General features: G+C 42.7%; 1 protein-coding gene across 2 annotated transcripts in view; it reads right to left on the bottom strand.

Moving 5' to 3' along the window:
- Positions 1-265: 265 nt before the first annotated feature.
- mideasb (mitotic deacetylase associated SANT domain protein b) overlaps positions 266-11,192 on the bottom strand; it is a 32,263-nt gene continuing 21,336 nt past the window's right edge. For both annotated transcript variants that reach the window (XM_053632713.1, XM_053632712.1), the window contains exons 7-13: positions 10,557-10,660; positions 8,410-8,485; positions 7,881-7,969; positions 6,721-6,864; positions 6,507-6,629; positions 5,969-6,153; positions 266-1,257 (exon numbers count right to left, since the gene is read on the bottom strand). In XM_053632713.1, the coding sequence (XP_053488688.1) occupies positions 1,023-1,257; positions 5,969-6,153; positions 6,507-6,629; positions 6,721-6,864; positions 7,881-7,969; positions 8,410-8,485; positions 10,557-10,660 (956 nt within the window). In that variant the 3' untranslated portion in view covers positions 266-1,022. The remainder of the gene's footprint in view (positions 1,258-5,968; positions 6,154-6,506; positions 6,630-6,720; positions 6,865-7,880; positions 7,970-8,409; positions 8,486-10,556; positions 10,661-11,192) is intronic.

Below are 11,192 nucleotides of genomic sequence, written 5' to 3'. Positions count from 1 at the left end.
TACCTTTCCCAAAAACAATATAACAGTACAATGACGACACTAATAATGATAATTATAACAATAATAATAATAATGACTATATCAAAAACAATGATGCTTTGTTGGATATATATATATATATATATAAAAAAAAAAAAAAGAACCTCTGTAAAATTGATTGTCATATCACGATTAAAAGTGTCAAACATCCAAGGCATCAGCGATGTGGCCAGAAGTAAACATAACGAAAACACCAAAGCCCAACATCACGAAATGGGGGGGGGGGGGGGGGGGGGGGGGGGGGGGACAAAAACAAACTAGTGCACAAGTACAGCTGTGCAAGCTTTTGGCAGTCAACCGTAAGAGAGAGTCTCAAACACATTTCATTTAGAAAAATCAAAAGAGGAAAAAAACGCGGGTATGAAGAGAGACATTAGTCCGTCCTCCTGTCTTTGCCAGTTTGTATGTCTTGCAGAGTCCGGAGCACTGAGTCACAGCGGATAATAGAGAGGTGAAGCGAGTCTGGGCTGGGTAGGTGAGTAGGGGAAGCAGGTGGAGCAGTGTGTGTAAGGGGTCTGAATGTGTTTTGAGACAGTGTTTTTTACTGCCCCTCGCTCCACCCACACAAACACACACACACACACACACACACACAAACACACACACACACACACACCCCTTGGCTTGTACTCCCTATAGCCCTATGTCTGAACGAGAAATCCTGAATGCTTCTCTTTCACACTAACTCTCTGGCACACACAGACACACACAGACACACACAGACACACACCGTTGGCTTGTACTCCCTATAGCCCTATGTCTGACCGAGAAACCCTGAATGCTTCTCTTTGACACTCACACTCTGGCACATGCCCATACACACACACACACACACACACACACACATTAATGGAGTAAGTTAGTCCCTGAAGACGTTCATGTTCTATCTCCCCGTTATTCCTCCTCAGCCAGACCAGCGCATCAGGTCGTGTTGGAAAACGAGTCCCAGCTCCAGCAAGCAAAAAAAGAGACCCAAGTATTTGCTAGTGCCAGTCTTCATCGTCTGTGGAGTCTTCCTCGTCTGAGGAGTCCTCGCTGCTGGCTCGCCGTGTCGCCGCTTGCTCCCCTCGAGATCCATTCTGTTGAGCAGCTATTAAGGCTGCTGCAGCGGCCGCCGCACGCTCCTCGGCCTCGCGTTGCCGGAGAGCCGCCGCTTTCTTCTCTTGCTCGGCGTGGCTCTTCATGTGAGCGCTCCGGCTTTTCACCTTATAGAATATCCTGCGGAAATGACACACAGAACACACACGCTGGGGTTAGCCACCAGAAAGACTGAATTACACAGCAGCTGAACTGTGCCAGGAATGTACAAGTAAATATTTATTCTTTTAGTCATGGCGCAGGCATCTCCGGTGGTTGTTCTAACCAGCAGAGCCGCATTAAATCACTCACACACACACACACACACACACACACACGTCTTAATCTGCACAGTGTTGCCTTTAGAAGCATGGTCAAACTCCGGGGAGTTGCTTGATTTTGCGGCGGCTTTTTTCAAAATTGGTGATTGCAACTTGCAGAGTTTTTGTGCTTTTTTTTTTTTTTTTGGTGAAAAACTACTTCAATTGGCGAGATTTTAACTGCAGTGATGTTTGTCGGTGAATCAGACCTTTTAACTGTAATCACGTTCGACGCACATGAATCGATGAGGGCTTTTGGCTGAATGCGCGCTGTGATGCCGTCACATCCTAATATTGCGGCGTTTCCTTGATTTTGCGTTCAATTCTGCAATCGAGAAATCCTGGAGGGTCTGATTTAATACGTGTTACAGGCTTAATATAACCAACTGAGTGGCCAGTTTTGACACTTTTTTTTACGTCCATCCATCCGTTTTGTGTACCGCTTATCCTACACAGTGCTGCAGGGAGCCTGGAGCCTATCCCAGGAGACTCTGTGTACAAGGCAAAGGACATCCTGGATAGACACACAATCACACACCCGTTCACACACCAATCAGCCTACAACCACAAGTCTTTGGACTGAGGGAGGAAAGCGGAGTACCTGCAGGAAACCCCCGAACTACGGAGAGAACAAGCAAACTCTGCGCACACAGGGTCGAAGATGGGATTCAAGAATTTAGCAAAACGTGCTAACCACTAAGCCACCTTTCCACCCCCTACATTAAAAATGTATTTTATAGAACAGCATGGCTCAGACAGTTCTGGATCAATAAAAACCACAAGTTGAAATTAATGCACACGTTCTAATACACTACTGCATCTAGAGAAACAATTTACAGGTGCATGCTGAACGCTCAATGCAGAGTAAGAAATGCGTGTGAAGTCTTCTGTTAGAAGACATTTATTTAACATTTTCTCTAGTGTCTCTAGCGACAGCACTTTGCACAAGTTTTCTGACACAGGTACGTCCTCAGGACAAAGGGCTTTGGGTTTTGCGGTTCCTCAGTAACATGACAAGCAACGTTTTTTTCTTATTATGCTTGAAAAAGAGAGAGAGAGAAAGAAAGAGATAGAGAAAAAGAAAGAGAAAGAAAGAGAGAGAGAGAGAGAGAGAGAGAGAAAGAGAGAGGGGGGGTTAGTGAGGGAATAACTGTTTATAGTGAGAACAGGAAATAACTTGTTTCACAGCAACATTAAACATTACACCTAACTATACACTGCAAAAAAAAAACTATGATGTCATTCATTAATACATTTTTTTAAATTAGAACTGGCGCCAAATTACTGTGGTACCAGAGGAATAAATACTTAAAGACGGGCTGTTAAGATTTTTTTTTTTTAAATAAACCAACGAAGGGGAGGTAACGGATCACACCACCTAGAACAGCATGCTTCATCGTGTTTCAAATCTTCAGCGGCGAACAATTGTCGTAAAGGATCCTGTATTCCAATCCTTTCCTTAATACATTTAAATCAAATTACAAAATGCCAGAGATCAGCTCATCTTGTTCTTCACATAAACACACTAACCTTTGAAGATTCATATTGTGCCTTTTCTGATGTTAACAAACCGTGTGAAAGACGTTTGCCAATAAAGATCTGCTTGATTATATGAAGCATCAAAACACCTTGCTATGAACCGCTCTCGGAATACGGCCACATACTGCGATAAGCAGGAAGTACGAGCGAGATTCGCCTTGTGACAAAGTGCGAGCAGATGCACTGGCAAAACACAAACGAGCAGCAGTGGCCAATGGTGAGTGGGCAGAAGGACAGCGCGTACAAGATGTTTTCATGTTCCAAGTCACACACGTGCGCACTCGGTTACTGGCGAAACACACACACACACACACACACACACACACACACAGCAGAGCGCATGGCACTGAACACTACTCAAAACTTTCAGTTGCTAAGAGACAGTTGATAATAACAGTGCCCGCCATTGCCATTACTGATATGATATGGGACCTCTTATTGGAATCGGATGTTCTGTTGTGTTTTATTGCTCTCAACTGATATACTCTGATGCAGATTACTCACAAACTTTCCCTATTATACACACACGTCGTGTTCCTGCTACATGCAACAAAGGAAGAAGATAAAGCTCAAAGCCAGCACTTAAACAGTGCAGTGGTGGCTTGCTGGTTAAGGCTCTGGGTTACTGATCGGAAGGTCGGGGGTTCAAGCCTCAGCACTGCCAAGCTGCCACTGGTGGGCCCTTAACCCTCTCCGCTCCAGGGACGCTGTATCATGGTTGACCCGGTGCTCTGACCCCAACTTCCTAACATGCTGGGGTATGTGAAGAAATACCCCATGCATATGTATATGTGATCAATTATAATCTGATGCTTTGAGATGGTGAGGTCTTGAATAGCAGGATTTAAACCCATACTCAAAGGGTTACATGAGCATAGATTTTGCACTTGAGCAAAACTACAAAGGGAAATGACATGTTGCACACAGGGTTGCACACACACACACACACACACAAACATATCCTAACAACTTCAAAGTTATTTTCAGCATTAAGATCAGATCAACAGAAGCTGGCAATGTGATCACAGGTAATTAAAAAACAATGTTCATGCACATGACACAGTGACTAACAGCTGCTACGACTACCATGAGCACTTCAGTTTGGCGCCTGCTCGTGCCAGTGTGGATCTGTTAAGCATAAATGAAGACATCAGACAGTAAATCAGAGCGGCCGTGGCTCTCAAGAATCCACACATAACAAATGAAGATGAAGAGATGAACAAAAACTGTTTGAGTGATTTAGATAGACCGAGGAGGTATTAAAAACTGCAGCTCTTTGTGTCGCTTGATTGTTGAAAATAAATGGATTTTTTTTGGTTTGGTTTCAGTTCTTAGTAGTGGATGCAAGACGTCTGACAGTAATCATTTTTAGATCACATTTCCATAAAGAAATGTGTGTAATATGCACCATATACCAGAGGTCATCAGCTGGCAGACTGCAGTACCAAAAGAGAAATGCAGTAGATCGAAGCAAGCACTCTATAAATACTGTAGCAGAAGTGATCAAGGTATGGGGGAGGAGGGAAAAGGAAAAAACTGTCTGTGGGTCAGCAACTCAAGATTTTTTGTGGTTTACTCAGAGTGGTGCAATAAAGAAAAAAAAACATCCAGTAAGCGGCAGTTCTGTGGAATGGAAACACCTTGATGAGAGCGGTCAACAGAGAATGACCAGACTGGATCAAGCTGACGGAAAGGCTACAGTAACTCATAACAACACTGTACAACTGCGGGGAGCCGAAAAGCATCTCAAAACGCACAAGACTTCGAATCTTGACCCTGTCGGGTTCCACTTCTGTCAGACAAGAACAGAAACTGAGGCTGCAGACTCACCACAACTGGACAGTTAAACACTGGAAAAATGTAGCCTGGTCTGATTAATCTTGATTTGTGCTGAGGTAAACAAATGGTCAGAATTTGGCACCAACAGCATGAATCCATGGACATAACCTGCGTTGTGTCAACAGTCCAGGCTGGTGGAGGTGGTGTAATGGTGTGAGGAATGATTTCTTGGCACTCTTTGGGTCATTAATACCAATCGATCATCACTTGAATGTCCACAGTCTATTTGAGTATTGTTGCTGATCATGTGCATCCCTTCATGTCCACAATTTACTATCTTCTAATGACTACTTCCAGCATGATAATGCACCGTGTCACAAAGCAAAAGTCGTCTCAAACTGGTTTCATGAGCATGACGAGTACATTGGCCTTCCCAGTCACCGGATCTGAATCCAATAGAACACCTTTGGGACGTGGTAGAACGAGAGATTCGCATCATGAAAGTTCACCTGAAAAATCTACAGGTATTGCCTGATGCAGTCAACATGGACCAGAATCACAGCAAAAAGAGGCCTGACCCAGTATTATTATAATAATTTGATGTCACAGACCCATTTGTAGTCACCTTTTATTTATTTATTTTTTTTAAAAGACAACTGGGTAAAGAGGTTTGTGTTTATTCTCTTCTTCAAGCTCAAAACAAATGTCTGGAAATTCAGAATTCAGTAATGAAAATTGGTCATGTGAAGTGACACTGCGAAGAAAAAAAAAAACCCCCGACAAGAATAATGGATGTGTGGTATTTATTGGCATTAAGTTAAGTATTAAGTTGTCAACATTCAGTCAAGTTAATTGCTTATCAGGACTTCTGTAAGAAAGGAATCTAGTGGGACCATTATGAGTTTTAGTAGAAAGCCCCTGCCATAAACCAATAAAATTAAAAATGATTTGAGAAATGTCACGGGTATATTCGCCACCTGTACTTTGAGTCGCATGTTAATATTCTTGTCTCATCTTAAAGTCAGGCCAGTAATACGAAAACAATCATTTAGAGAGTATTGGCAGTGTTATCTGTGACATAACCAATGTTAAAATCTTGATCACATGCTTTCCTACTCTTCCTGTTCCTAGACCAGTTTGACTTTCTTAGCTCTTTGCATAAAACTGGTGTTTCGTAAGCACCAGCACTGATGTCTGTTTCAATGCAGTCTTACCTTCCACATTTTTTGCATGGAAATTCTCCCTCTTGTCCTGCAGAGCCCTTTGTCCCAACCCCGCTCTTCCGCACTGTGCTCTCTGGCCGGGGTTTAGGAGGCACCGTGGGGGCGTGGCTCACCGTAACCGTTGGATGGTCCCGTCTTCCATCCTGCTGATTCCTTAGGACCAGTACTACCCCAGTCTGGAGCATAAGAGGATTAGTCAGTCAGTCACAGGGAGGAAATCATACGCAAGATATTTTTTATCATGGCTTATTTCAGCACTCGAGCTACAGTATACTTGTGCCTTACTACAGCAACAGCAGCATGCTGTTACAGCTTTTAGCCACAAGAGGGCACCAGACATGAGTCTTACACAAACGCAGCAAGTTACAATAAACAATCTGGATTTCATTTAGCTGCAGTTTTATTTGGTTTTATTCATTTATGAATAAATAGTAGAACAGTTCATCAGGAATTGTAACAAATACGCTAAATGAATCCATTCATTTCCCCCTTTATATTTATCCCAAGGTTTGGACAACTTGATACTCACACTTTCATTGGCCTGTAGAGATTGAGTCACCCTGTCAGGGCTGCTCTCTCGCTTCCTGTCCCCTGATACCTCCCACTTCCTGTCCTGTTCCTCTTCCTTTCGCAAATCAAATCTCTGTGAACCCTATTCAGGATGGCAGATAAGATTACAAACCCTACCACTCTAAACCAGTCAATACGAGATAAAACCCACATGCACAGACACACAGGCTTACTTTATAGTCCACCTCCTCCTCCGGGGGCCGTGTTTCAGGAGGCTCTGCTTCACCGTAGAGGAGCGTGCCATTCCTGCCGATCTTCACCTGCTTCTTGTAGGTGTAGTAGAACTCCACACACTGAGCCACTGTCTTGGAGTTTACCTTCGAATCAACCACAACAACAATGTGGCGGGTGAACGTCGCAGCGCTTAGGAAAGCAGACATCTATTCCACAAATAACGATGCAACAGTGTGAAAGACTGAGCCAGGCAATAAAATAAATAAATGATTGAATGAATGAATGAATGACAAGATGGCCTTCTCTTGCACTGTCCACACCAGTTGTGTGAATATGCAGCATGATGTAAATCAAGTGAAATCAAAGTGCAAGTCTATTTCTGGAAAGGTAATAACTTGTGCAGTCATGTACATATAAATGTAATATAACGTAAAAATTTATGTTCCAAATTCTCACCTAGCTTATGCTGATCTAGATTAAGTATCCGCACAAAAGTCTTAAATAAAAACATTTTACCATTTTTCTTTATGTAGGCTGATGATTTTGAAATTGTGTAAGCATGGGCCTAGGTGTGAAGCATGAAAGGAAGTTTAGAGAGAAAGTGAAAGTGATCTGGAATAGTGTGAAGTGCAGGCACATAAATATACACTATAATATATACATATATATATATATATACATATATATATATATATATATATATACATATATATAAACAAACACTGACCTCTGATACTATGTATTACTATCTATTATTATTATTAAATCTAAATTTCTTGTTAAAAGCAAAATGACTTTATATCTAATTAGATCCTGACTCTGCCCCTCACTACTGTACAAAACATACTGCAGGCTATTAATGAGATCATCACTTTCAACAATGCCTAGTATCAATGAAACACACACAGTGATGTCATTATCCAAAACCTAACATTGTTTAATTGTACTACAGACAATAATCATTTTTCCATTCAGGAAGGAGGTGACTACTGTGTTCTGAATGGCTTAAGCATTGTTCTTTAATGGTTTAAAGAAATGGTAAATTATAGAGGCTTTCTGTTGGCTCGCTGTATGTGTCAAAGAAACGTGCACTTTGTTGTTGTTGTAAATTACTGAAATAAAAAGCTTCACTCTGAGATGGTGTAACATGATGTGATACCATTTTCTGCACCATGAAGAAGTCCTTCTTGTAAGTAGAGATGCCCTTGTTGAAGCAGCGTCTCTCCTCAGGTGTCCAGCTGTCAGACCCTGATGAAGAGTCAGGCAAATTATTGTGAAGTCTGAAGCAAATGAGACACTCACACAGATACATACACAAGGCACACAGCCAGGACACATATTGGTACATAAACAATAGTGCTTCTGTCCTCGTCTATGGATTGAGCACACGCCGCGAACACGCTGCCCACACTCTCCTCTCCCCTCACCCACTCTGTACATCTCCAACAGGCAACCCTGACCCACCCCCACTCCTTCACCCAGTAATCCCAGCCGTCCCTGCCCTCCCCCAGCACTCAGCTGGTATGGTTTATGGCTGAGAGCACTGCATGGAATTCCAGCACAGAAAAAGTCCCCAGTGGGGCAGAGAGACAGGAAGCAGAAATGTTCAGTAGTCTAAAGGCGGGACAGGCTGAAAGACAGAAGCTGAAACCAAACAACAATGACAAAATGAAGAGTTAGGTACTTACCGGAGTAGTGGTAATCTGCCAGAGGATGAAATTTGGGAAAGATGGGGTTTTTCAACAGAAGGAGGGCAAGGGCTCCCTAAAAAAACACAAACAAAAAAAACAAAACAAGAGGAGGTACTGAGTGATCTCAACTTGGTGCTTGAACCGAGATGACAACAACATACAGCTTTAAATCATTGGCCAGTCCTGTGGAAGACAATAAAAAGACCAGCTGTGTAGGATTTAATTATATAAGACGACATGAGAACAAAAGAGTACGATATCTCACATATGCAGTGAAAAGCCACGAGAGAAAGAGAGAGAGAGAGAGAGAGAGAGAGAGAGAGAGAGAGACAGACACACACACACACACAAAAGAGATAGAGAAACACAGAGTACAGCCAGACACTCTCCATCTCCTTGGCAACGTAGGCAAGAGTATTTCGCTGGAGGCGTTCAACCAAGCAGCACCAGTCACTGGCTAACATTCCTCTCCACTTCCTTCTATGTCTCCCTGCATCTTGACTGGGATCTGTTGATCTATTTCTCAAGCTGCAAACCGTAGATGGCCCACGAAAAAGAACAAATCTCTTGGGGTCTGTTCCTGAGCGCAGATGGCAATGACTTGTTAAACAGCAGACCCGTAGCCTGAGCCTCATCAGGGCAAATAATAATAATAATAATAATAATAATAATAATAATAATAAGCGGTAGACACGGGAGGGCTGATTTTTACTTCTGCAAAAGGTAAACACAAACATATCCGAGCAAAGTCGCAGAGAAGGGGATTGGGTGACTCGCAGAGGCTTGCACACGAGCAGCATGCACACCCCAATGATGAGTGATGAGCAACGCTGACTCTTCGAGCAGGGAAGTGTATCTGGTGGAACTGTGGTCAGGATGAAATCCAACAAATAACCAGAAGTAGTGCAAAAGCAAAATGGAGCAGTTTGATTGGTTGGAAGTAGAGGTGTGAGGTTATAAACACGTACACAGACCATCTTTTTTTGTAAAGATTTTTTTTTTTTTTTTAAACAGGGAAGTGACATTGAATTTGCAGGGAATTCGTGCAATAGTACATCTCTGAACAAAGAACTATTTGTGCAAGGAAAAGCAGAAGGTAATCAGAGAAATATTATTGTAATATTTCCAAAAATTTGTTAATTCTTTTATTCATCAACCACTTTGTCTTCGTCTTGGTCACAGTGGATTTTGTGAGCAACTGGGAACACCGGGGTCGAAGCAGGAATACACCCTGATAGGAATGGGATGCCTGTCCATCACTGAGCTCCATGCATACACGTTCCAGCACTCACTCAAACCTAGAGGCAATCCACCTCCCAGCACATTTTTTTGGGAAATGATGCTCCAAACAGACAGTAACTCGAGCTCTGGAGAACCTAGAGTTCTCGAGGAGCTCTGACACAGCAACAATACATGCTGCACCACTATGCCAACTACATTTTAAACCACTACATTCTTCCTTACTTCGTCCAGTACATTGAATTTACAACCACAGCGAAACAGAACACTTGTTTATTCATTTTCTTTCCCCCCCCCTCATGGTTTGGTACATTAAAAACAGGTGCACTAAGCACCTGTGCACACGGTGATATTACATTCCAGTTATGAGAACGTCAAAACATGTCACGTTTGTAGATTTTGCAGATTCGCAGACACAGAAGTATAAATTCATGTTCTAGCACATTATCTCAGGGAAAAGAGGGGGGTCAAAACAGTGCAACTGAACAAGCATTCAGAGCAAAATGGCTTGCAGCTTAAACGCGGCAGCACGTGCTACAGCGCGCGTCTCTGGTATTGACAGCAGGTTGCTATGGTAGCAGAGTTGACAGCTCAGCACGGTCAGGCTGGCCTCTGTGCCGATGTTGCTGGTTCAGCTATGTGAACATAAAGCATACACAAACGTATGTAATTCCCCTCGTTTGTGTTTACGTGAACACGCAGGCATTGATACAGTGATTGTTCGGCCACTCGAACGTGTGACATGAGAGAGCGTTGTAATGTAGTCGATTTAGGGGATAACTCTCTGTTTATATCCCTGTGGATATTTCATTAAGTACTATAGGAATGAAAACGGGTTTAGAGGACAAAACTGGTCCGTGTCACCGAGATCATGTCGGTGTAGTCTTACATCATCTCACACTCACCATGATATCACCCTTGCACTCGTGGAGACAGTGCAAGGCCAGCTCCTGATTGGTCCCTCCTCCACACAGTGCACTGGAGCAGGCCAGGTGCATTAGGTCATTCACTGCAGACACACAAAGCCACATAAATAGACACCCATCCATCTACTGATACATATACATACACACACACACTATCACACAAAAGTGAGTACACCCCTCACATTTTTGTAAATATATTTGATTATATCTTTTCATGTGACAACACTGAAGAAATGACACTTTGCTACAATGTAAAGTAGTGAGTGTACAGCTTGTGTAACAGTGTAAATTTGCTGTCCCCTCAAAATAACTCAACACACAGCCATTAATGTCTAAACTGCTGGCAACAAAAGTGAGTACACCCCTAAGTGAAAATGTCCAAAGTGGGCCCAATTAACCATTTTCCCTCCAGGTGTCATGTGACTTGTTAGTGTTACAAGGTCTCAGGTGTGAATGGGGAGCAGGTGTGTTAAATTTGGTGTCATCACACTCACACTCCCTCATACTGGTCACTGGAAGTTCAACATGGCACCTCATGGCAAGGAAAAAAAAAGGAAAAAAGAAAAAGAATTGTTGCTCTACATAAAGATGGCCTAGGCTATAAGAAGACTGCCA

Source organism: Ictalurus furcatus, chromosome 9 (assembly GCF_023375685.1).
Source record: "Ictalurus furcatus strain D&B chromosome 9, Billie_1.0, whole genome shotgun sequence".
Taxonomy (NCBI): Eukaryota; Metazoa; Chordata; class Actinopteri; order Siluriformes; family Ictaluridae; genus Ictalurus; species Ictalurus furcatus.
This window is presented reverse-complemented; position numbering and strand designations above follow the sequence as displayed.